Below are 27542 nucleotides of genomic sequence, written 5' to 3' on the forward strand. Positions count from 1 at the left end.
ATCCAATGACAATCCCGTGAGCAGGTGTCATTGTCCCCACTCCACGGGAGAGAAAGCTGAGGCTGAGAAAGGAGATGTGACACGTGCCCAGGCAGTTGGCTGTGGGGCCAGGATTTGGAGAACTCAAGTCTCTAACTCCCAGGTCAACATTTTCTCTGTTAAGACCCTTTCACGTCATAGTAATCGAACTAGAGAAATTTCAGGTTTGTGCCATCTTGGACCTGTGTGTCAGAGCTGGGGTGGACTGGGAAGTAAAGAGGCCACCCCGTGTCACTGAGAAGACAGTGTGGGGAGGGGGTAGTAGGGGAAGATATTGCCACCCATTCCTTCTCCAAGGAGCAGTAGAAGCTGTTGGCCTGGGAGCCCCAACTCACCCCTCAGTTAAGGAAGGAAGAATGGGGCCCTCTCCAGACCAGGGCTGAGCAGGCACTGCAGGGCAGCTCGGCTCCAGGGAGCACAGGACCAGGAAGCTGGGGCTCTGAACAAGGGGGTGTGGTATGTCACTCACCTTCGGCGGGAGAGTGACATTAAGCACACTGACCACAGCAAACGCTGGCAAGGACTCACCCCCAGAACTCTCATCCTCACTGGTGGGACTGCCAGTTTATTCACTCTGGAAAGCGGGCAGCTTTCAACTTAAACTCAACAAACCATCAGACAGTATGACCCAGCAATTCAAATCCTGGGTAGATCTCAACGTGAACGACTATTTATTTCCACCAAAAGCACGTACAAAAGTGTCTATAAACCTCACATACTCATGGCAAGATTATCAAAATGCTGCAACTGCTTTGAAAAACAGTATAGCGGCTCCTCAAAAGGAGACACACAGAGCTACCACGTGATGTGGCAATCCTACGTTTAGGCGTATGCCCGAAAGAAGAACCTATGTCCACACGAGAACCTATGCACGAATGTTCACAGCAGCAGTATATATAATAGCCCCCCAAAAGTGGATACAATCCCAATGTCCACCAACTGCTGGATGGATCAATAAAATGTGGTATGTCCATACAATAGAATATTACTTGGCAGTAAAGAGAATAAAGTACTGAATACTTGGCTACAATGTGAATGAACCTCGAAACATTATGCTAGGTGAAAGCAGCAGCCACAAAAGGCCACATATTGTATAATTTTTAAAAGATTTTATTTATTTATTTTTACAGAGGGGGAAGGAAGGGATAAAGAGAGGGAGAGAAACATCAATGTGCAAAAGAAACACTGATTGGCTGCCTCTCACATGCCTCCAACTGGGGACCTGGCTGCAACCCGGGCATGTGCCCTGACTGGGAATTGAACTGACGATCTTTTGGTTTGCAGGTCAGTGCTCAATCCACTGTGCCACACCAGCCAGGGCTATCTGATTCTTTTTATATGAAATGTTCAGAATAGATAAATCTATACAAGAATGGAAAGTAGATTATTAATGGCCTAGAGCTAGTGAAAATAATCAGTCACTAAATTTTAAACAACAACAACAAAATGTTTATAGCAACTCTACTCATAATTACCAATACTGGAATCAAAAATGTCCAGCAAAAGTAGAATGGGAAAACTTGAAAAATGAACAGTACTTTATGATATAATTATGAGTGAAAAAGGTAAGCCATAAAAAAGTATATACGATATGAAATTTTAAAGCATATAACACAAATCTAAGGAGACAGAAGTCAGAACAGTGGTGACTCCTGGGGACTACTGGCCAGGAGGGTCCGAGGGAACTTCTTGGGCGACAGAAATGCTCTCCTTCTTGATCTACGGGGTTGGTTACTGGGCTGTAGAATTCATTCTGCATGCATTTAATGTTTCTGCATTTTACTGTGAGTTACAAGTTACGCCTCAATTTTTAAGAAGTAATTAAAAGGAAAAGGAAAAGATAGAGGCTCAGGTTAAAAACCAGGGTTCTAGTCCTGGCTGTCAGACCTGTGAGTCCCTGTCCCAATCAGTGCCTCTTTCCCCGTCACCAGACATGGGACCGGATGGTGCAGAAGAATCCAACTGGCACTGCCAGTCTAAGATTTTGCAAATTCACATACGTATTTGTCACTGAGTTTGCTGAGAAATTGGGCAAATGCTTACCATCAATGCCATGAAAAGAACAGGGGGCTGGTTGTCTGCTATGGACTCAGCCTTGTTTCCAAGGAAGAAGAGGCCTGTGGAAAGTGGGCGGGAACACACTGCCAGCAGGAGGGAATGTCAGTTTCAATATGAATCATCTCTTGCGTCCCTGGCAACTTGTTCTGGGAATAGATACCCTGACTCACTCTTTCTCGACAGGAACAAGACTAGCTACTGAAAATTTCAGATTTCAAGAGAACCAGCACAGCCCAAGTAGCCTGACAGGGGTGAAAAAAAGAACCAACCTAGTAACCAATCAGGAATCCCAGAGAGGACGAGCCTCTTTGTATGAAGCCCAGAGGAAGACGCCGGCTCGGGTGGCTGCTGGCGCCAGGGCTGGGATGGGGACCTGAGACTCCCAAGCTCGAGTTTTCTTTTTACAACAACCTGCTACTATATTTTCTAGAGAAATAAATTATGTTCTGTGCTGGTAGGAAGCCTTTTAAACAAAAAGACAAAGAAAACAGCCAAAATGCATCTTAATTAGAAATTGCTTGGGAAAAAATCTTTGAGGGGGGAGGGTGCAGAATGCCATGCCAACCAGGCCATCGGTGGTCAGCAGGACCAGAGAGCGTGAAAATAAGCAGGCTAATTTGGAGGTGAACGATTTGCTTTGATAATCACCCAGTGTGACCCTAGGGACCTTCTGGTATTCAGAAGGTGGCTGAAGGATTCTGGATGTGTCACCATTCAAGGCCACAAGACCACCCTGGGGGGTCTGACCTGCAACTGCCAGTTCTGCCTGTCCTTCATCTGCATGAGGTTGGTATTTTTATCCTGTTCTGCACCTTGTGCTAAAGGCCCATCTGCCAGTGGCTGGGTGCTTTTATCCATTTGCTCTGCACTGTGACAGCCTCTGGCCTGCAGATGGAGCAACCATGGCTCCAAAAAACACATGACTACCGGGAAGGATTTTTTGCTGCCCTTAAGAATGATCCATTCTATCCAAGGAATTACAACATCGCCACTTCCGAGGCTGATGACAGCTCTTTCTCAAAACAAGCTCAAGGCCTGGGTCAGGAATGTGCACCACGGCTTGCCAAAATCAGTGAGCCACACGGCCTGACAGTGATTTCCCAAAAACTATAGACACTTGGTGTTTTGTTTTTCTTTCTTTCTTTTTTTTTTAAGAAAAAAAGAACTCATAAAACAAAACTTGTAAAAAGAGGAAGTAGTATGTTCAGCCAGATAAGTCAAAGTGCTCTGTTACCCAATAAAAAGGGAGAAGGGAAAGGAACTGGGAAGGATGTTTGTGCCTGCAGGGAAGGAGAAAAACGCATGTCTTGCGAGGATTTACTATGTGCTAGGAAGTGTGCTAGAGCTCTCTAATTTCACACCCCCCACCCTTCTACAAGCAAGTGAACTGAAGTTCAGAGAACTTTGTAACTTGCCCAATTTCATTCAGCTGATAAATGCTGGGGATCTGAACCTGGGCCTAAGTCAAAACTGGTGCCTCCCCGAAACAAAGTCAGAAATCCATTGAAACACAGAGATTTGAGGAAAACTGGGGAAGCAGGTGGTTTTTACAAACTGTCTGGCAAAGTGTGCAGTTTCCCAGGCAGCCACGCTGGTAGAGTAACTCTCACCCACAAAAATACCCAGTGAGACTGGCATGTGCATGTAGGAAACTGTGAACATTTTGCAGAAGGCACTACTAAGTCACACACCAAAAAGCAATTGTAAAAACGACATCGAGGGGCCTGGATTTATTCCCTCTTCAACATCATATTTGCTCCGTTTACAAGGCAAAGATGATTTTTCTCTCTGCCAAGGCCAAGCATTCCCTGCCTGTGATCTGAAAATCATGCCGTGTTCATTTTGCCTCTTAACTCGCCCAAGGCAATAAATCATGCCTCAAAATGGGGTTTTGGTTGACAGTTCTATCCGGGATTACCAGGCAGGGGCAGAATCCAATCTGGGGCTCTCACAGGCATCCTGGGCCAGCACAGAGCAGAGGGCAGTTGCTTTTGGCCAGGCAAGCACCTCTGTCCTCCACAGAGAAGACGCCCGAGATCACATCTGCTGACTGAGCAGGACAGCTGCTCATACAGGGTCAGACTGCTGAGTCGAGCTGCACTTTGTGACGGAGGAGAAGGTCAGGGCAGCAAAAAATTGGAGAAACAGAGAGCAAAGCAGGGCCCAGCCCTTCCCCCGCCAAACCCAGGATGCAGGGCCGACAGAGGCTGCAGGAAGCATTTCTTTCCTTCTACAATATTTACGAAAAGCCTGTGACCCAGGCACTATCTCCTTCCTTGGGATACAATTATTTGCTCAATTATTTTATGATAAATATAACAATAATGGCAGCAGCTTATAGCTCATGAGCAGGTATTTACATACTTCCACTTTATCTAATCCTCACAAGTGTTGGGTGAAGTAGATATTATCTGCGTCATAGAGATGAAGAAATTGAGGTGCGGAGGGGTTAAGAAACTTGCCCAGGGTCACATGACTAGTAGGCGGCAGAGCTGGGATTCAAATTCAGGCTTGTCTGATTTTCAAATCCACACTCTGTGCCTTGTGAGGATTTCCCACTTATCATGCGGATGATCAATGGCATGTTTTGCAATTAGGTGTTTTCAGCTTATTGGACAGAGTTAAAATATTTTCCTGTGCTGGGAGAAAGGAGGGAAACCTGAATCTTTTTTCCCAAGCCCTGAGTACTCAGTCAATGTCCAGCAAATACCGACGCCTAGAGATGGGAGGCTGCGGAATCCAGCCATGATGCACTTGCCTTCCCCAGCTTCCACGAGGGCGATGGAGTTAAAGATGCAACACCACCCGCCCTGAGACCCTCTCTCTGCTCTGTTCCCTTCTCCATGGTCACGGGCCACTGTATGTGATCACGGGGGGCAGGGTAGCATGGTAGTTGATAAATTGGGTTTTGGTGTCTCTGCTTGATAACAGTGTGACGAAGCAAGTTCCAAAACTCACCAAGTCTCATTTTCCTCATCTGTGAAATGGGGATAAGATAGGTAAGGGCTGTTAGAAGAATACAAGAGAGTGCAGCAGCAGTGCCTGCTGTGACACATTTACAGGGGGTGGTAGAGTCCTGGCCCCCAAATCATACACTTCCCCACAGTTGTTCCTGCTAACGCTTTGAGAATGCTTCATTCATGGTGGTGATTTGGCCATGACCATAGGTCTGTGTTTCAACAATCTGGCCTTGGACAATTTCAGTGTTATCTTGGGCAAGTCCCTTGCCCTCTCTGAGCTTCATTTCCCCAACTCTAAGATGAGGGAGTCAGGCTTGCCTTCAAGGGCCTCTGTAGTGGCCACCTCCTAGCTAGTACTCTGTGCCCTGTGAGGGTTTCCCCCTGCCAAGGTGGATGAAGTTCTCACAAATCGCTCTGGCTTCTTGGGAGAATTAATGCTCGTCAAGGCTGGCAGCTGGCACTCAGTGTGAGGTGTCACTTACCACTCGCCTGGAAACCCTTTTGTTAGCAGGAGGCTGATTTATCTCATTGCTTTGAACCCCAATCCTCCCTTGCCTCTGCCCTGTCAAACATTCCATTGTAAGCTGCTTAGATGAAGGGGTGAGAGGTACAGCGCCTATCACTGGGCTGCCCACTCACAACCTCTGCCACAGGCACTCAAGGGCTGGGGGAACAGGGAAGGAGGGAGCAGGGCTGGGAAAGTCCTAGAGCCCTTATGTGGGTGCCTGGGTCCAAAGGGCTTGGGCACGCCTTGGTGAAAACCAGGGAAACTGTCCAAAGGACCTTCCATCATCCTCAGGGCAGCTGAATATGAAGATGCTGCCTCTGTGCCAGGCATGGACGTGAACATTTCTCATGTATTGACTCATTCAGTTCTCAGAACGACCCTGTGAGTAGGTACTGTTGCTGTACCCACTGCATAGCTGGGATGCCAAGGGCCAGAGAAGTTAAGAAACTTGCCCAAGATCACATAGCTAGTAAGTGGCACAACAGCCTGCAAATCCAAGCTCCCTGGACCCAAGAGTCCACACTGTCCACCTGGCTTATTTAAAATTCCCCCATGTCCTAGAAGCAGCCCCTTATTACAAGTGAGAAAGCTGGGCCTCTGCTGCTCTGTGGCTGGTTCCTCTAGCCACCCCTCCTGGAATCTGTTCTTCAAGTGGCAGACACCCCTCTGTGCCTTAATAGTGACAAGAGCACTCCCATCAAGTGCCAGCTCTGTCTGGCATGGAGCTAGGCCCAGTGCATGTCTTCTCTCTGTCACCACAAATCCAGGAGGAAGTAGCCTCTGTCCCACTCTGCAGTCAGAAGCCACACAGCTGCTAAGTGGCAACACAGAGGTTTCACTCAGGCTCACTTGGATCCTAAGTCCATGTTCTTTTCACCACCCACCTGGACATTTACTGTCCCATCTGGTCACCTCTCAGAGGAAGGGGAAAGAGGCCAGGGCCCAGGAGAGGAGCAGGCTATGCCTTGTCTTCTTTGCTCACAGCCTCTGATCAGTTGGATGCTGGTAAAAAGGAAGCCACTTTGACACTGAATTGCTTAGGACACAAGGACTGGCTTGAGAGACATCTCACCCAGCAGTGTTGCTCTCCAAGTGAGAACATATTCAGGGAGGGCACATGGCCAGTTGGGAGGGGAAATTCAGTTGGGTGATATACCGACAGGGACACCAGGCTGCCATCTGATGTCCTCGCGGCAGATCCTGTAAATCTTGCAAAGCCCGGCACTGGCGTGAACTCCTCACCCTTCACCATATGCAGGCCTCCTGGCCCTGCAGGCCTGGAGAGGAAGCTGTAAGAGCCTGCATGCAAACAGCACCAGGAGGCAGCTCAGGGTTCTGTGCACATCAGCTGAGCCAGGTGGATGAGGTGAGCACTGCTGCCACTTGACCATTCCCTGCAGGTCCCTGCTTATTGGAAGGTCATCGATGACGGCAGCAGCAGGGTCCAGAAATGATGCTGCCCAGCAGCCCACGTGAATCCAGAAAAAGAAGTGCTGGTATGATAAGCCGCTTACTTTGGGCCAGTGCATCTCCTTTTGTCTTTGGGAGTAGTGTGGCTTCAAAGCCCTGCACGGGTGTGTCCCAAACCGGAGCCTCCTCCTGGTTCCTAGAATGCCCCTAAGCCCTCACCTGTGGTGCATTCCTCTGTATCATAAGGTCCGTTTGTGGTAACAGTAATCATAGCTACGACCTGTAAAGCAGGTTCTGTGTGTCAGGCTGGCCCTGAGTGGGGGGTTTGATGTTCTTGTTTGCTCCATTTTACAGAAAAACTCAGGCTCAGAGAGAAATGACTTGCCCAAGGTTATAAACCAGGAAGCTGTGAAGCTTGAATTTGATCCCACGTCTTTTGGGCTCCAGAGGCACCGAACCTAAAGCCAGTGAAGTACTGGTCACATGCCCACTTGCGATCACCTTCTACTTGTCCCTCTCTCTAGGAGCACCTGGACAGATCCCAGAGAGACTGGGGGAGGGTTGCCAGTATATGTCTTGGCAGAATTGGTGGAGTTTTTGCTGTGCCATTTACCACATGTCCCTAGCAGTCAGCGCTAGGCAAGGCCCCAAATAACCATCTGTTAAGTGAAAAAGTGAGTAAATCAAGACTAGCTCTCCTTGTCTGGTGCCTGAGTCCCTCTACGTCTGCTTTCCTAGGAGTTAGATGCCCACTATGGCTCATTTGCTGGGTGCAGAAGTAAGGCTCTGCCTCACTGCCAGGAGTGCTATAGGCACTGGGTGTTGGGGCACCCAGGGCCCTGCCAAGGCCACTCTTGGGAGACAGATAACCCGAAGGCCCTCAGAACCCGCTGTGGGCTCACCCGGGCAACTGCTAACCGCATTTATTGCAATGCAGAGTGTAAATCACTCAAAGATACCTGCATATCCAGGTATCCTCTCAGAGCAGCCCCAGAATGAAGGACGAGTGATCAGGGGCCCAGAGACGTTAAGTGACCTGCATTCGGCCACGCAGACAACTGAGGGCCAAGGGCGGACTTGTACCCAGGTCTTCTGAATCAAGGTCCAGGTGTCTTCCCACCATTCCAGGCTCCTACTCTTCACCAGGCTCACTGATAAGAAAGGGGCAGGGGACTGAGATTTACATCTCAGGACTTGAGGAATTTTACAAAGTGGGACTCAGTTTAGCTCAGTCCCTCCCAGCAGTGCTCCCTCTGTCCTGCGTGACAGTCCGAGCTAAAGCTATGCCCATGCCGTGCAATGTCAGATATCAACAGCCTCACCCCACCTACCACCAATTCCCTGAATATCTGCAGACTGTTTAGGGAGCGGGGGAGGAGACACTTCCTTGATCGTGTCCCTGATTTACACTGGAAGCCAAAGCTCCAACGACTGAGACCCACACCAGCCATCTTTCCCCAGCGCTGACGTGGGCTGTTGGGAAATGTCAGTGTTCTTGGCAGGTGAGGCAGCTGTGCTCCTAAACTGGAATCCACACGTTCCTATCTGAGGGTAAAAAAACATCTGTCACCCTCCCTTCTGACTCGGGAGTCCTTCCTAGGCATCGATCCTAAGACAACATTTTATGCCCAAAGATGATAATTGCTGCATTATTTTTAGAAGTGAAAAATTGGAAATGACCTTCGTCCCACACTAGTGGATGGTTAAATGAATTATGGCACGTCCCTGCCATAACTGCAATCATTAAGAACATTCTTTATGAGAAAAATTCAAATGAGTTAGGGAAACACTTATGATATAAGAGTAAGTCAGGAAAACAAAAAGAAAGAACATAAAATTGTATATATAAGGAAAAAAAGCTCACAGAAGAAAAGATTAGACAGAAATGAGCCAAGATGTCAACAGAGGCTGCATCTATGTGGTAGAAAGAGTTATTTTTGCCTGCTTTACACTTTTTTGATATTATCTCATTTCCCCACATTTCTATGATAATGAGAGGAGAAAAAAAGAAGCTACCCAAATTCACACACGCCCTCCTCACAAAGGGAATGGATTGCCTGAGTAGCCAGAAGGGCTGTGAAGCTAGACAGTTAAGAGGGAGGAAGGGAGGTCCTGTGTCCCTTTCCCCATAACACACATGCTTCTGACAGGGCCATACACGTGGACTGCCTCTCGTAAACCTGTCTTGGAGATTTTCCTGAGACCTGTTTTCTGACTTGGTTCTCTGGTTCTTGAGTCCAGGAGCCTACGTCTCTAGGGAGTGAGGAATACAGGTACGGAAGGGAAGACCCATCTCCAGCCCCAGCAGCCCCTGCCTCTCAGGGAATAAGGGAGCCAGGCTGCCTCCGGCATCTTTTTAAGTGAAAAGCCTGCACAGAGGAGAGCTGGTAATTTGAATGGGTATTGAATTTGAAATCTGAGGCCCCGCCCCCAATAAGGCACCTTGCAAGTCTCTTTGGCTGAGAGAGTCTTTCGAGGTGCTGGGTTAGGAGTCCAGGGCGGAAAGGTCAGGAACATCAGCAGTGGGACTGCAGATCAAGCACAAGCTGCGGACATACACCAGTACCCGTGCAGCTCCCCTACACATCCACCAGGTCGGTGTGCGAGAGACATACCGCCACACCCTAAAGGCTGCACACGTGTCCATCTCATTGGAAATGTGTTCGGTTTCTCTGTGAAAACACCCAGTATCAGTTTACAGCTCTACTCAGAGGAGTGAGCTTAAACTCAGTCCTGTGTCCTTCAGAACTCCAAACCTTCTCCTCGAAAACACGTCCCCATCACTTACAGTCCCCACTTAAATTCCCAAGTTTGTCCGCTCTAAGAAATAAATGATCAGTGCGTACAAAGAAGTGTTTAAGGTTAGCGAGAAGCATAAGGGTTGCCCCAAGACTAGAAGGCTCAGAAACCTGGACGTCCCAGAAGGAACCAAGACTTGGAGAATTAGGGACACAGCTCAGAAGGTGAAAAACCAACAATAAATTCCACTCAGCCACCGGGGCGGCAGTGGGTCTCCCGGATGTTCACTCACCGAACATGCTGCCCTCGTAGCCGTCCTTTGTGAGGGGCCGGAGCTCATTTTTCCCCATTGCGTAACGCTTATAGCTCTGCCAGGCAAACCGCATCATCTACGAGAAAAGGTGGGAACGTGAGAGTGGTGATTCCCAGCAGTGCAGGCTGGCGACTGTTGAAGTTCAAAACTCCTATTAGTTCTCAGAGTTTAGCGTGCACCACAATCACCTGGGGGGGGGGGGCTTGTAAAACGGGCCCCATCCCTGAGTTCCTGATTTGGCAGGGCTGAATTTGCTTTTCTATCAAGTACCCACGTAATACTTCAGGTCCGTGGGTCACACTGGAGAACCACTGGGCTATCGTGTCATATGTGTTTATTTCTGTTTGTCACCTCACTTCCAGGCTTCCTTTTACTTTTTTTCTTTCTTCTGGCCTCCTTTCCTCCTCTGCCCCCTCTTTCTGGACATTTCCACCTGCATTCTCTGGGCTCTGCTGCTCCTGGAGTCGAGGCGTGGAAGCCATCTCTTCCAGGCACATCGGGACGGCTAACTACCGCCGTGCCGGCTGCACAAAGTGGGAGGGCAGACGTGATACATCTGCAGCCTGTGTGCTCCATTAAACGGCGGGAGAACCTAGCACTACCTCTCCGTTTCGTAGATGAAACTGAGGCCCACAGATGGAAAGTGGTCAGGGCAGCACAGCCAGCAGGGCTGGGATCCAGCTCTTTCAACTCCCTGGCCAGCAGACCCCGCCCACCCCTGTGCCTGGCTTGATAGGTGTCTTCCTATGTGGCACACATGCAAATGTCACGGTAATGCATGCCTAGCACTTTGCACAGGCTTTGAGTCCTGGTTCCATTGCTGTTATTTTCTACTTATCTGGAATTGGCAATATGGAAACTAATTGCTGGGTATGAGCGCTTGAGGGAGACTGGCCTCCTCCCTCAGATTAAGTCAGTGTGGGGGGAAGGAAGGGTGGTGGCGGGGTGGGAGAGCAGCGGGAGGCTGTGAAAACACAGATGACAGCAGAAAAGAAGGAGCAGAGGTCTGGGAGGGCGAGGACTGCACCCTGCCCTCAATACCCCCTCCTGCTTAAGGCAGAGAGAGAGAGATGTGGGTGTACAGGAGTAATTAAGAAAATCACAGGTATCTACATGTTCTCAAAGGAGTTGTCACTGCAGGGGTGCCGAGATGTTTGGAACGTGGCCTGTTCTTATATCATCCACATAAACAAAGGGGAATAATGGCACCAACGATTCCTGTGTCACTTGGGACTGGATTCAGAAGGCACTCAGAGCTTCTCTCAATTGCACGTACACATACGCACACCAAGTACACACAGACCTGCAAATGCTGGATCTCCCACCTCAAGTCAAGAGTGACTCAGCGCAGGCACTGGGTGAGCAGGGCACAGGAAACCCCCCCAGCCAGACAGTCCTCATTTCTCTTCCTCACACCCTAAGCGGCACCTATCAGGAGTCCTGTTCTGTGTGTGGCTGCAGTTTGGGCTGCAGCCATGAGGGGAATGCTCTCCCGGCCCCTAACCTCTTCTCTGCCAACTGCTTGTCTTCCTTCAGATTCCAGCCAAAAGGGCACTTTTGCAGAGAGACCTCCTCCCCAGCCAAGCCTAAATCACTCCTGTTCCACATTCCTGATGCCCAGCCCCTCAGCAGCCTACAGCCAAGTTTTTATGCTTGCAACTATTTGGCCAGTCCCACTACCCCTTATTCATTGCCATAAGGCCAGCAACTCATCCAGGGGCATAGCAGGCACATTAACAAGTGCTCACTAAGCATTTGCTGGTTCTGGAGCTTAACATATGGCTGTGAGAGTCAGTGAGGACCACACGTGGCACAGATAAGATAGGTAACAGGTCACACGGAAGGATCTTGTGAGTAACAGAAATGCTCAGAAGACGGTAGGCATGTGTCTCAAGGGAAGCTTCATGGGTACCCCAGTATCCTGATGGCTAAGTAGGGCTGTGAGGGGGCACAAGAAGAGGATGCATAGGAAGGCTAGACTTAATCTGGAACTGGTGATAAGTGCCCTGGGACACCCCTGGACTTGGCTTCTGAGATGGACAGTCCCTAGCTTTATGCTTAGGCAGTTCTAAGACCTCAAAGGTCACCCACTTGACTTCCTATTCCATGTAAATTCCTTAATGAAAGATTAAGCAATCTGTCTTTGAACACCCTCAGTGATAGGGTGCTCACCCCCTTACAGGGCAGCCCATTCCACTGTGGAATTTCACAATGTTCTTCCTTAATCCAAATTCGTGTGCCCCTTTGGTCCACAGTGAGGTGAACCACAGTGAGGACTTCACATACTTCCACACCACAGACCTCCAGTCATAGGCAGCCAACTCCCAAATGGTTCAGAAAACTGTGTGAGTGTGTAGTGAGAGAGAGAAAAAAGCAAACAGTAAAATATTAACATTTGAGGGATCTGGACAAAGGGTAAATGTGAAATGTTAGCTAGACTTTTACAACTTTTCTACAAGTCTGAAATTATTATTTTTTTAAACCCATTAGGGAACTTTGCTGGAGGTTGATGTCATTTTCACCCAAACTCATACATCACAAAACCTGTCTTTCTCCACTTTAATTCATAGCAGAGCGTGCCTACTGCCAGTCTCCTTGCAGCTCTTGTTACCCATAGCTCCTCACCGAGCTGGTCCTGCCCACACTGGTCAGGAGACAGAGCAAATGAGGAACTAGTAATTTGGATTCTCCTTTTATAATTATATCGCCATGTTCAAGTGAAGTGCCTGGTTCTACTCTGTTCCAAAAATAAAAGACCCCTTTGGTGGTTCTGAGCATTTTCCAGAAGTCCCAGAGCAGTCTTGGCTTCAACCCCCATGACCCCCCAACCCACAACTGCGACAGTCTTTCTCTTAGCTCAGTTCTATGCCCCATACTCCCCAATTCTGCACAGCCTTTTTACTGAAATCCTCACCTGAGGGTATATTTACTGATTTTAGAGAGAGAGGAAGGGAGGAAGAGAGAGAGAAATATCAATCAGTTTCCTCCTATATGTGGCCCAACGGGGACCAAACTTACAATCTAGGTATCTGCCCTGACCAGGAATCAAACACACAACCCTTTGGTGTAAGGATGACATTCCCACAAACTGAGCCACCTGGCCAGGGTTGTATACATTATTTACCACAGTTTAAAAAATAAGGTTGATCTATCAATCCACCATCCCTCATCCATCCCTCATCCATCCATCCAACATCAATCCATCATCAATCCATCCATCACCCATCTATCCATCATCCATCCATCATCCATCCATCCATCCATCCATCCATCCATCCATCCATCCAACCATCCAAAGTATATGTGCTCATTGTAGAGAAGCAGAGAGAAAGTAAACTACTATATTAAAATACTATAACTATTATTCCCATTTTGATGCCTTTCTTCTCACTTTTTTTCATTCATCTTTGCTTCTTCCAATGATGATGACATAAACAGTTTCTATTTTATTACAAAGACTTGAAAAATATCATTTTTAATAGCTTTATAACAGCCCAGAAAGTAGATTTAAACTTCTTTCCTTATAATGGGGCATTTCAGTGATTTCTACTTTGGGGCTATTATAAATAATGCCATAATGAACATCTTTGTGCATATTCTCTTTCTAGATTTGAGTAATTTCCAGAGTATCTGCGAAACTGCTAGAAAAAAATTCAGAAGTTATTAGTATGTACATTCCTTTTTAAAGATTAAAGCCAGATAGCTTGTTTTGCCCACCATTGAGCAAAATTTGGTGAATAGGAAAATGTATAACAATTTTGTGACAATACAAAAAGTAGAGCACTTGGAGAGATAAAACTAATATAACAGTGAATCACTGCTACATTTGTGTAGCACGTGGCACACTTTATCTCACTTGATTTGGGTAGTTCAGTGAGCTTGACAGGACGGGCATTGTTCTCATTCAGAAATAACCATGCAAAGGCTAAATAAAGTATGACACGTAAAGTTTTAAACAGATATTTAAGATTATGTTTCCAAATGTTAGAGATATATAAAAATGCTCATTATATATGAAGTGGAAAGCAGGATACCAAACTATATAGTATGAATCTCACAGGTCCATGTATAAGTATATTTAAAAAAAATAAAGACTAGAAGGAAATATACCAAAATGCTGACAGTGGTTATGTTTGAGACGTTATTTTTTCTTCTCATTGACCTAGATTTTCTGGATTTTCTATGATAAATATCTAGAAATGTTTGTATTGTGAAAATTAACGGTTGTTCAAATGAACAACATAAGGAATAAATGACATGGTGCTCCTCCTACGTCACAGGGGAGTGCTGGGGTGGTCAGCCATGGGGTGGGTGGGACAGAGCTGGGTTTTGATAGAAGAGGAGGCCACCAGCCAGAGAAATGACAAGGAGATTCCCAGAGCCAGAATCTCAGAGTCAAGCAGAATAATATGAGTGCCAGAGACAGCATCTAGTCCCAAAGCCACATTTCACAAGGACTATGTGAAACCCACACAGGGGAAGTGACTTGCCATGGTCTGGACACAGTTGTTATTAGCACAGGGGTGGTTTTGTCACCAGAACCACAGGCCAGGACAGTGAAACAGCTGACTGGGACCAGGGAGGCCTGAACTACGGCAAGAGAAATCTGGGACAGACTCAAGAATATAACTGTACGAATCAAGACACATGAGAACTTAAAAAGCAAGAGAAATTATACCTCTGCTCCCACTGGGTTCTACAAATACACAACAGGCAGTTATTTGCGCGTGTGTTAGACACAGACGGCGGATCCACATGGTCTCTGGGAGCCCCTCCCTGCCACCAGTCTGTGATTTACGGATTCAGAGGATACCTAACAATAGACGCCTTCCCTTCACCGAGTCCTTCGAAGGCAGAAAACAAAGCTCCAGTGACGGAGTGACAGGCAGAGCAACTGAAGTTGAATCCTAAGACATCCTGTCAGTTCTTTCTCAGACAAAAGCTCTTCTTGTCCACCGGAACAAATTATAATGACATGAAATCTTAAAATGAAAAATATTTACTAGTTTGAGGCAGACTTTATTATTTTACTTAAGGTATTCTTTCTACCTGACTCAGAGCTCTAGGATTCTCTCTCGCAGAAAAGCGACTAGAACTCACTGTGTGACCCGCACAGATGCCCACCCCCACCCCCGGAGGAGCCCCAGGCCAATGGAACCAAAAGAGAAAGGATGCGTTTGGGAGGGAGGGGCTGGGAATACTGGCAGACCACCTCCAGAGGGGAAAATAATACAAAGTTTGCACTGGAAAGTTCTTTGGGGGCCACTGGGGAGGAAGGAAGTGAGCAGGGAAACAGTGAGGCATACTCCCCTTTTAAAAATAAAACACACACACACAGGACCAAGTCTGGCAGTGACCCAGAACGAAGGTTGCAACATATCAAAGCTGCCAAGAGGGAAATGGATTTTCCCAGTTGTTAAAGACAAGTGCTCACACTTTATTGCATCTCCCAGCAGTGACATCTGGCCCCATTCACAGGGACAGAGTGGGAAAGGATTTGGTCTCTAATAATCCTGGGATCTAATGACCTTACAGAGAGATTTGAATATTGAGATGATTTTTCCCCTTCACTTTCAGAACAGTCCAGGAAACAGCTGACAGCTTGGTAGCTGAACACCATCCACGTTAGATTTCTCAATCCACCCCTGGCTGTGGGTACCCCACATGATGATCTGATTGGTGACTGCTGATGAGATATAACCTCTGGTCTGTAGTTCAGAGGCTGGATGCAGGTGGGATTCGGTTATGCTGGAGATTGGAGGGCACTGATGGGGTAGGTGCTGCCTCCTACCCTCTCACTTTTGGGTTTGCTTGAGCTACTGAGAGTCAGTCACCTGTAGGATATGAGAATGTGATATGACTATTTATCTGAGGCCCACACAGATCTCCCGTATCCTGCCCATGGGGATTCAGATTTTGAGCAGTCTCAGAAATCTCGCCCCATCGCTAGCTGTTCTGAGGCACTGTGGTTCCAAGTGTGGGCCCCGGAGGCAGACAGACCTTTGCTACTCAGAGTGTGGTCTTGGGATCAGAAGATGGGCACACCCAGAGGGCATGTGAGAAATGCAGCATCCTGGGCCTCACCCCAGACCTGCTAAATCAGAACCAGCATTTTAACAAGATCCCCGGGTGATCCAAATGCACATTAAAGTTAGACACTGCTATAGGGCTTTGTCACCTACTGGCTGTTTGGCCGTGAGTGAATGACTGAACCTCTCTGAGACTCAGTTTCCTTATCTGTAAAAGGAGGTCAGGAATATTTAATCCTTCTAACAACCCGGAGAGTAAATGAGATAACATATGTAAAACATTTACCGGCACAGCAGCTGGTATATAATAAGTGCTCAATAAAAAGTAGCCAAAAGATGATTACTATCCTATTAATTTACCTACTAAGTATTTTTCCATCCATTTCTCTCCGCACTCTTATCCAAACCCCTTGCATTTTTCTGTGGGACTCCAGCAAGCAGCCTGTAACTGGCCTTTTCTGTTATCAGTCTTTTCTGGCCTCCTACACTGTTCTCCACACTGTAGCCAGGGAGACTATTTGAAATGCAAATTTATTCATATCTCCACCCTACACCCAACACACACACACACATACACACTTCTGTCAGATATAAAGATCAAACTCATTCAAGCCCATCAGGACCTGCAGAGTCCCCCCACTCATGCCTCCAGCCTCAGCTTAACTTGCCCATCTCTGTCCCCACCACACTAGCTTTCATTCTCAGTTCCTCCAAAATCCAGGTCTCCTGCCACAGGGCCCCCCACTCCCTGGACAACTTGACACTACTCTCCTGCCTGGCAAATGCCACTCATCTTTCAGGTCTCAACTTGGTTGCCATGTCTTACTGAAGCCTGGCTCCTGGATCAGGTCGAATGCCCCTATTACAGAGGAATATTAAAGTCAGAATTATATAATAATTGTGTGTTTGATTAATTAGGACCTATTTCCCCTACGGGAGTGTAGGCTTCACTGCTCGCTATCGCTCCCCAGCACTTAGCACACAGAGGCCTTCCATAAAAATACGCTGACTAAATGTCTAAGGGTGGTGACAACACAGGGGGCCCCCGACCCACTCCTGTCCTGAGGGTCATGGGAAGGCAGCGATACCTGGGACAGAAACCCACTGCTCAGTGGCTTTAACTCAACAAGGGTTTACTCACAGCCCAACAAGGGAGCAACTCCAGCTGTGAGGCCACAAGGGACAGCCAGAAGAGCGAGACACTATCCTACTGAGATCCTGTATGATCTCAGTGTGAAGTATGCAAATGGACAAAAGAGGCTGATCAAGAAGGTCACAAACAAATTCGAGCTCTGTCACTGCACTGAGATCTGTTCCCTGACTGCAAAGTGAAGGATCCTCTTTGAGTTTAGCCCAGTGAGACTTGTTTTGAACTTCTGACCTTCAAAACTATTAAGAGAATGAATTTGTGTTGCTTTAAGTCACAGAGTCTGTGTGATTTGTCACTGTAACAATAGGAAACTAATATATCACCATGGGGCCTTTGCACTTGCCAATGAAAACTTGAGCGAACAGACTACCACGTCTCCAGTGTACTTTCCATTCCACTGGATCTTTTTTCTGCATATGAAATTCTGATGCTCTAGAGCATGGGTACCAGCATCCTGTTCTCCTACAGCCCCTTGCCATCCATCAATGACAACCTGTCTACAGGAGAACAATTTCTTTAGTGTCTGTCTCTCCTGCCCTTGAGCTCTGTGACCTATTCACCTCTGCATCCTCAACCCCTGGCATGGAGCCTGGCCAAACAGAGGAAGTGAAGTAGCACATTAGTAATAATAAGGGCTACCCGTGTTACCTCTGTTATCCAGCAGTGGACATCTGCCGAGCACTTACTAGATGCTGAGCCCTGGGCCAAGCCCTGCTATTAACCTTGCAAGGCGGGTTACCAATACTGGCCCTATTTTACAGGTTGAAGCAATTGAGTCCTGGAGGGTTGGATAACTTGCAAAGGACACAGAACAAATTAGTGGCAGAGCCAGGCAATGCGTGCAGGAGGAAAGTGGGGAGCCTGCACTCTAACAGTGGCAGCACACTGCTTCCCACTCGACAACCCTCTGAGGTAAGATTAGTGCCTCCTTTTCCCAGCACTCGGGCCTATGCAGCTGGCAAGTGGCAGGGCCTGTGTTTGAAGCTGGGGTCTGGCTGATTCAAAAGGCTGTGGTTTCCTTTCCATCTCACCAGGCCGCTTCACTGTTTAATGAGTGAATGAACAAAACATGGACCCACCACCTCTGTAAGGCACGTGGCACTCAGACTCAAAAATGAGAACTGGCTGCTGTCTTGTGCCTGGGCTGATTGCCCATCCTGAGGTTCTGCTTCTTTTGGGAAACAAGAAATGTCCAAATTCCCAGCTCCCAGAGGCTCAATCTGCTGGAAGGAATGGATGACCTGCTTTAAAGCTGCTCCAGCTGTGCTTGGAGCCTCTGGAAATGTGGAAGAGGCAGAATCAATTCTTTTGCCTAAATATCAAAAGGAAAAAAAACAGGTTTAAGTGAAAACAAGGAAAGTACCAAAGTAAAAGGCAGAGGGACCTTGACGAGAGCATGGGGAGAAGTGATTTCCGCTGCCAGGTTTCCCGGGTGGGGGGGGCAATACTGTTTGAAATCTGGAAGTCGGCCTTGATAACCTCTTTCTAGACTGTTAGTGGCCTAGGTGTCCTGTCTCAGGCCTTCGGAGTTCACGGGGCAGCCCTCGGCTGAGGACAAGAACAAAGGCTCCCCAAGGGCAGGAGCTTTGTGTTCCAGTCCGTCTCCGTCTCCTGAGGAACAGCTCTGGGTACAGAATCCTCGGAGCCATCTTTAACTCATCCGTGTAGAGCAGTGTGGAACATTCCCATTTCCTGGCGGTTCTCCTTGGATCCCACAGAGGATAGTACCGTTCTACTCAGAGAGTCGATTCCTTGACTCAAGAAGGAGGTCTCATGACCTCCGGACACTCGCAGGCAGGAAAGGGTCCCGTTTCTTGTCCAGTAAAATTGTGTCAGTCGAGGCTTGGACAATGAACCATGGAGCATCTCCTTGTGGCAGCCCCTGTGCCAGATGTCATCACATACATCTAATTCAATCCTCCCTTTGCTACTCTGGGAAGCAGGTATCACGCCCATTTTACAGATAAGGATACTGAGGTTCGGAGAGATTCCGTAACTATTCCAAGGGTCTACAGCCAGTAGGTGGAGGGTTTAGATTCAAACCCAGATCTGAAGATTCCAACCTTTGCCTCTTCTTGTTCTTTCCTCAACCTCCCCTCATATAAAATCCATTCAGAAAATATATATTGAGCATCTACTATGTATCCATGTACATAGCAGATGACTTTTCTCTTTATTCCTCCTAGGCACCCATCAGCAGACTTCAAAGTACATCTTTTCTATGTTTTCCTCTTTTTTGGGGGGGGGGGCAGGCAGCTAGAAATCTCTGCAAAACCCACTGTTAAGGTTACCCATTCCCACCAGGAGAGAGAATTCCAAAGCAGTAAGCAGACACACTCAGCCCCACAAAAGCCATATAAAATGACTCAGGTCTTAGAGCTCACTCACCCTAGGAGGCCAGGAGCTGCTACCCTGTAAGCTCCCATTGATTGGACAGCTCAGTGTAGCTTTCCTTTTCATTTTTTCTAGGTCTGTAAAAATGGATGATGTGCAAGGACACTTCTGGATTCATAATCAGGGGTTGGTGGTGGTTTCTCACTCCGATAAGGCTGAATTTCATGGGATGAATTCCTTGATGGTGTTGAGCTGAAGTGCTGTATTCTTAAAAAGATTTCTGCAGCCCTATTATGGAAGATGACCTAATCACATGGGAGAGAGTAAAACATCAACCCACTTGATTTCAAGACTCTGAAACAGACTCCAAAGAATAATTAGCTAAGAAAACCAAAAGACTCTAATCTTGATGAACTAATGGGACTGACTAGGAGAGAGAGAGCAAAAACTCAGGTCTTCAAGTGCCACAGATTTTTGAACTCTTTGAATGATCAGAATCAAAGCTTACACAGGCCTGGCTTGATTTTTCGCTTTCTCCTCCCACCTCCCTCCAATCCACACATCCCACTCCCAAAGAACTGAAGGCACCTGCCCCAGCTCCGCTGCTCTGGCTTCTAATGGAACCAGGCTTTTCTCTGCCAAGCTCCCTCCAGATCTGCACTTCCTGCTGAGGCCTGTGAACCTGCTTCAGCCTGTGAACCTGCTGCAGGAAGGTGGCAGCTCCTGCCGAGCCAGCCAAACAGACCCTTTCTCGGAAGGCAGACAAACAGACTGATGGCTGTCATGGGTGATGGGACGTTCACACAATTTCTCTTCCCTGTACTTGCTTTTGAGGCACAAGTATATACGGGTGGTAGCTCACCAGGGCTCTTTCGTAAATCTCAAAGGCAGGCCTTTTCAGACATGCCTGACAAAAGAAAGGCCTTGGTGAGATGTCTGTCACTGACAGCCGTATATTCTGTAGAAGGGAGAAAACCACCCTGTTTTCCCAATTCTGAGCACAATGCTGAAAAAACATTGCATAAAATGCTATCAGTTCAGCTGGCAGGGTGGGGGTGGGGTGAGGTTTTCTTCATCTGCAGTTAATAAAATAACACTAAGTCTTGGATGCCTTATCTAAGGCATCCAACCTGCTCGCCCCAGAGGCCAGCCACTCTTTTGTCTTTTTTGGGCAAAGAAAAAAATTCCTCTTACTTTCACTGTGGACTCGGTGTTCCATTTAGGCACCTGAAAAAAATGTAAGTAACTGTTCACTTTCAGATCTGACTCCGGGCCTGGCTGGTGCCACTTACAGTGAATAAAAAGGATGAGCCTCATTAGCTGGAATTCCACAGCCCCCTCATGGATGGAAAGTCAGTCAGTGAGAAAGCTCCATTCGGGGTGATAAAAGGGAGTCAGGGGTGGAAATGATACAAAAGAGACAGAATGTAAATGCAAAAATGTTTCCTGAGTGAATAGCTGTGGCTATTTAACCACTAAAGGTTAAACCCTCTTGAGGTCAGGGAAAGAACCAGAGGAAAATCAGAGGCAACTTTCCTCTTTTCCTGGGATAAACCCAGCAAAAATTTAAAATGCAAAGCATCTCTAAACAGCTATTTGATTAGGTTTTTTCCCAACTAGGCTATGATAATTAGCAAATGCCTGGGAGATGAGATTAAATATGCCAATCAGTCCATCTCAAGAGTTTAGCATGAACAATGTAGAATGTAATTATTTTTAAGTGATAACCACTTTTGTGGGGTTGCAGCCTTAACTGAAGATCTGAAACCCAATAGATGACCTCTCCCCATGCCCAGAACAGCTGCTTACCTCTTAAAAGAAAAATAGCAATGCCAACTGTTATCTGAAAATTCCACCAGTGTGACCTTTAAAGAGAAAATTTTTGAGTATTTCTGGTGATAACTCCGCCACAATTTCTTCCATTAATGGGGCATTTTCAAACCCAGCAGGGTGATGGAGATAACCTGACTTCACAGAGATGCAATAGACTCTACCTGCAATATTTAACGTCCTATTTTCTCCATTGGTGATCATTTCTTAGGTTGGAAACCATCAAAAGCCTAAAGATTCACAACTTCTCCCTTCTCCACGCAATCTGTAAGGGTGTGCAAAATGGGGCCCACAGCAGAAATTGGTTTGTAATGGGACAGAATGTTATCCGAAAGAGGAGAGCAGAACGCAGTCAACTGTTAGGAATGGGGTGGGGTTTTTTTTCTGTATTGCTCCTGGGAAATGCTGCATCATGAAGAGCTACTCTGGTTCAAACGAAGTCTTAGAATTCTAAGACTCTGGCTGTCATCATACCGGGTCCATTTTTTCACCCTACAGACTGAACTCATCTATCTCTCCGAACAGCTTTTTATAAGATTGTGGTGGCAAATGACTAAGAAAGAGGGAGGTTTCACTTCTTCAGCCTGTAACTACAGAAGCATGTGTGTCTGGGGCACAAAGGACGTTTCCAGGCAACATGACAAAAATGAGTAACATTGCTACTCCATCCCATGGTAATAGCTCTTATAATTAAAGATTACTGTGAATACAACAGATCCCAACACAAATGGGAATAACGGAGACACGGCCATCTCTCTGCTTCTTTGTCAGCAACTCTAGTCTACACATGGACCTTGTACTTCCATGGGACTGGAAAGGTCTGTAATTAACCACCTGCCAGGGTCGGTGGCCATAACTCTAACTGGGGCAGCCTTTCCTTGACTGAGTTCTCTCAAGTGATAATTAAACCTGCCAGCCTCACTTGTAAAGTCTGATCACAACTGAGCAGTGCATGCATACGATGGCATGTCGAACAGTGACAAATTCTCCAAGTACCGGTGGCTGGTGCCTGGGCTGCCAGTACTCTCATCATGAGATAAGTATCTCCTTATGTGAGCGCCTTGAGTCACAGTTCCTGCCCCATGAGCCTTCACCTTTTCTTTTAATTGAACAATGTTTTGCAATTTCAGCTCCATCTATCAGGCGCCTCCATTGTCCGCTAATAGAGTTTACAGAATCCTATTCCCCAGCCTATAGCCAGGGCCAAGAACTCTTCAGTCATTCCTGTAAGTCCAAGAACATTTCAGATGCACTATAAATTGAACTTGAACTCCATCCACCATCAGCTGCCGACCTCAGAACATGCCAGCAAGGGCTTCAATTCATAATTAGATGTTGGCTAGACAAATTACCTGCCAATAGTACCTTTGCCTACCAGTGTCACACAGGACAAAAATGTTCAATGTGGGGGGTACACGGAAAGGGAGCCCTCCTGGGAGGAAGTGTTTTTGCAAAATCCATTTCCTTGACAACTGTTTTCCAAGCAAATGCTAGTATTGCAGGTTTTGGATGTTTTTTACCCGTGGTTTTGAACTATTCTGATGTCTAAAAATCAACATTGTCAAATGCCCTAATGTGAAAAATAGGGATTAAAATAGAAGCAAAAAAAAATTTTTTAAGCTCCTAGAGCTGAACAATTTAAAAACCAGGGATTTACATTATCTTTTTGGGGGGTGACGACAGTAATGAGCAAAAGATGGGCAGCATTTAGGGGGACCTCTAGGGCTCACTTACTCAACACAGGTGACCATGGAGAAGAATCTGGAGGACAGATGGCCTGCCATGCTGGACCGCTCTGCCCAGAGTTGAGGGACAAACCTAGTCTCAACAGGGAGTGCAGCCTAGTCCCTGATCATTCCCCTGTGGGTTTAACAAAGCTCAAAGAACAAGACCCTCAGCCTCAGGATGAGGTCATGTTCCTTCAGAATCACATAATCTCGGATTTTGAGACAGGCCCAATTTCAAATAACTGTCCCATCATCACTGTGTTGGGTACCATGCTTTATGTTTTTGAAAAATGGTCTTATGGAATTGGTGGGCCTCCCTGGTGTGGGCAGAACCACACTCCGAGGGCAGAGACAGACCAGTGGAGTAAAGAGTGCTGCCATTCTCTGCTCAAGCTGACTCTCTTCCCCTGGATGACTTCAATGGAATTATCAGTTCAACTCTAAACAGGTCATGGCAAATCAGGACACTTAACAAAATCATCTACCCATCCATCCTTCTGTTCATCCACCCAATATTCCATATTAAGTACTTCCTATATGCCAATAACCACGCTTGATATTGGGGCTACAGAGGAACAGGACGAATGCCTACTATGGGGGATTTTTTAAAGCACAATTCTGATTTTGGTGTTTATGGATGGGACAGGAGCCTGCGAACCCTTTTAAATAAAAGGAAACCTGTGTGAGTTTTTGTGTACACACGTGCATACCATGAGCATCACTCTTAGGAGGAGGGTTCATAGTTTCTATCAGATTAGCATAGGAATTTGTGACACCAAAAAGGTTAAGAATCACATTAAAGCTCAAATCCCAATTGCTGTGTTACGTCACAGAGATCCATTCACAAAGAGGGGGTGAGAGAAGGCTGTGCACTGAAGGTGATGCTTGGGTGGGACTTTGCCTACTCCAAGTCCAAGAATGAAGGCTTCATTCCTGTAGCTCAAGCCTCTTCCTCCAGTTCCCTCTGAGCCCCTCACCCACTTCAGTCTCCCCCTTCCTTCATTCACTTATTCAATGAGTTTCTTCCGAGTGCCCACTTGTGCCCTGTAAACAAGATGAACAGGGCCCCTGTCTTCCTGGACCCAACATTCTTTTGAGAGAGACAGATATCCACTGAACATAGAGACATAGAAGTACAAACTGAGATCAGTGCATAGTAGGGGGGGAACAGAGAAAGAAGAGAATGACTGCCGTGGGGCCCGATTCCAAAGAGACAGGGAAGTCGTCTTCTGCTCACTGGCCAGCAATCGGGATTATAAACTGCCCCACCAGTTTGAAAATGTTTCACAGGGAGAGACTGTGGATAATTTGGCTTGGCAGCTCATAGAGCTTGCAAGCCCCTGGCACTGAGTAGGCACTTGTATTTGCTGAACAAATAGATGAGTGACTTAGCAGGCTACCCTGTAATATTTCTTATATTAAATATTTTTAAGCTCTTTCAGGTACAAAGGCCTCATTTTAGATATCCTTCAACCTCTCAGCAGAGAGAACAGCCAACAAATCATTAGACTGGGAGGATGCACCCCATTTACACAAACTCCAAAGAAACTGTGATTTTGCTTCCCTCTTACTGCCTTTCCCCCACAAAGCTACTTTAATATTCAATACGGGGCCTTCATTCAAGTTCCAAGCCATTCACACATGACTGTTCAGACTTGGTCCTCAAGCCAGCCAAGGCTCATCCTCATTAGCACAGAGCTGAAAGACGTAACCAGGGTGGAGGCAGAGCTCACCCTTTGTGGGGATGATCGAGGTACACAGAGGGGACACCTGTGCCTCCAAGGAGGGAGCAGTATGAAAATGCACACTATGGGGCTGACATATTGATTTTGTTTACCAACTCTTCTGTTCCCTGCTGTGTCTCTGGTGCCTGGCACTTAGTATGCACTCAATACTTATTTGTTAAACAAATGAGTGGGTGAGTGGAAGGGGAGTTGGGCTTGCTGGTCAAGGTGCTGAGGTGGTAGCATACAGGGGCCACACAGCAAAACTGTGCCCAGCGGTGTGCTGGCGAAGGTACAGCTCCCACATGAGCACTGGTTGTTATTTATGTTAAAAAGACAAAAAATGAAATAACAAAAACATACCAGGATTTTGTTTGTCAATGATGTGAGTAGATTCTTTCCTGAACTGGATGGTTGTTTTTGAAAACTAAAAGAATTTTACGTTCCATTTTTTGTGCAATTTACAATGATGTACTTTTTTTAAAGGTCTTTAAATATATTTTATTGATTATGCTATTACAGTACTCCCAATTTTTTCCCCTTTGCCCCCCTCCACCTTGTATCCCAATTCCCTCCAGCAACCCTTCCCATTAGTTCATCCATGGGTTCACATCTTTGGCTACTCCATTACCTATACTATTCTTAACATCCCCATCTATTTTGTACCTACCTATTTGTGCTTCTGTTTCCCTGCACCTCTTCCCCAACTTTTCCCCTTCCCCCTCTGAACTGATAACCATCCAAAGGATTATATCTATGATTCTGTTCCTGTTCTGCTTGTTTGCTTAGGTTGTAATTTGGGTTCAATGATGGATAACTGTGAATTTATTGCCATTTTAATGTTCACTGTTTTCATCTTGTTTTTTTTCCTTATAGAATTCCCTTTAGCATTTTATATCATTGCTTGGTGATGATGAAGTCCTTTAGTTTTACCTTATCTGGGAAGCACTTTATCTGCCCTTCCATTCTAAATGGTAGTTTGCTGGAGAGAGTAATTCTAGGTTGTAGGTCCTTGCTTTTCATCACTTTGAATACTTCTTGATAGTCCCTTCTAGCCAACAAAGTTTCTTTTGAGAAATCAGCTGACAGTCTTATTGGAATTCCTTTGTAGGTAATTGTCTGCTTTTCTCTTGCTGCCTTTAAGATTCTCTCTTTTTATTTAACCTTTGGTATTTTACATACAATGTGCTTTGGTGTGGTTGTCTTTTGGTCCATTGTGTTTGGGATTCTCTGTGCTTCCTGGACTTGTATGTCTATTTCCTTCACCAAATTAGGGAAGTTTTCTTTCATTACTTTTTCAAATCAGTTTTGAATTTCTTTCTCCTCTTCTTCTTCTGGCACCCCTATTGATTCAGATTTTGGTACGTTTAAAGATGTCCCAGAGGTTCCTAGGCTTATCCTTTTTTTTGTTTTGTTTTAAATTCTTTTTTTCCCTGCTCTTCTGAGTGAATGCTCTTTCCTTCCTCGTGTTCCAAATCATTGATTTGATTCTTGGCTTTATCCTTTCCACAGTCAGTTCCCTATAGATTTTTCTTTATTTCACTTAATGCAACCTTCATTTCTGCCTGGGTCTTTTTGATGGCATTGAAGTACCCAGTGAGGTCCTAGAGCATCCTGATAACCAGTGTTTTGAACTGTGCATCTGAGAGGTTGCTTATCTCCATTTCCTTTAATTCTTTTTCTGAGTTTTGTTCTGTTCTTTCATTTTGGCCATATTTCTTTGTCTCCTCATTTTGGCAGCCTTCCTGTATTTGGTTCTGTGTATTAGGTAGAGCTGCTTTGACTCCCTGTCTCAGCGCACGTGTTAAGTTGTATGGGATGGAGACTTAGGGGCAACCTTTGTCACTACTTTGTGGCTCTGTGTGGTGGAGGGCTTGCAGAGGGGACAATGCCACTGCCTGGCCTCTGGATTTTTTTCCCAGAAGGAAGTTGTCTCCTCACTCACACTTCACTCTTTCCCCATATGCCACTGGTCCTCTTCCAGCTATTGCCCAGGTGCTGAATCCCAGAAGAGTCTGAGTGACTTCTAAGTCCATGGTGGGCCCTTCAAGAGGATGCTACCCCAACCCCCACTGGTTTTTACAGTCAAAAGTTATGGGGACTTATCTTCCTGGTGCTGGGATCCTGGGCTGGGTGGCCTGGACTAGGGCTTCGATTCCTGGCTCCCAAGGTATCCCTCCCATTTTTTATCCACCACTTGTGGATGTGGGACCACCCATTCCGATCTCAGTGCCTCTCTGCACCACTCCATGTCTCCACACCCCTCCGTGTCTTCACCCTTCCCACTCGTCTGGATGAATGTGGCTTCTTTAAATTCTTGGTTGTTGGACTTCCACACAGCCCGATTTTCTGACAATTCTGGGTGATATTTATTTTGTAGTGTACCTGTAGTTTTTATAGGTGTACATGGAGGTGAGGCATGTTTACCCACACTTCCATCTTGACCAGAACTACAATGATGTGCTTTACAGTTTACTCTGCATTGTTAACGATTTCTCCACCACTTCTGTGGAGTAAATACAGAGTCTGGCACAAATACCGCCCCTTTTTATTACAAAATCTTTTATTACAAAATCATAAGCATGTCATTATGTAACATAACAACATCACACTCAAGCACACCATATGACATTTTAGGTGAAATGTTCAAATTAAAACTTAAAATTATTGCACCCACGTTATTACCCTACCAACCACACTCAAGCAGACATTACTCCTGCC

The 27542-nt window shown here is 46.4% G+C and overlaps 1 protein-coding gene across 2 annotated transcripts in view; it reads right to left on the minus strand.

Annotated features, from left to right (window-relative positions):
- The window catches only part of MAN1C1 (mannosidase alpha class 1C member 1), a 132861-nt gene that overhangs the window by 69206 nt on the left and 36113 nt on the right, over nucleotides 1-27542 (minus strand). For both annotated transcript variants that reach the window (XM_037135924.2, XM_037135925.2), the window contains exon 2: nucleotides 10007-10103. In XM_037135924.2, coding sequence (XP_036991819.2) covers nucleotides 10007-10103 — 97 coding nt within the window. The remainder of the gene's footprint in view (nucleotides 1-10006; nucleotides 10104-27542) is intronic.

The sequence above is a fragment of the Artibeus jamaicensis genome, unplaced genomic scaffold (assembly GCF_021234435.1).
Source record: "Artibeus jamaicensis isolate MK-2021 breed Jamaican fruit bat unplaced genomic scaffold, CSHL_Jam_final scaffold_847, whole genome shotgun sequence".
In the NCBI taxonomy this organism is placed as follows: Eukaryota; Metazoa; Chordata; class Mammalia; order Chiroptera; family Phyllostomidae; genus Artibeus; species Artibeus jamaicensis.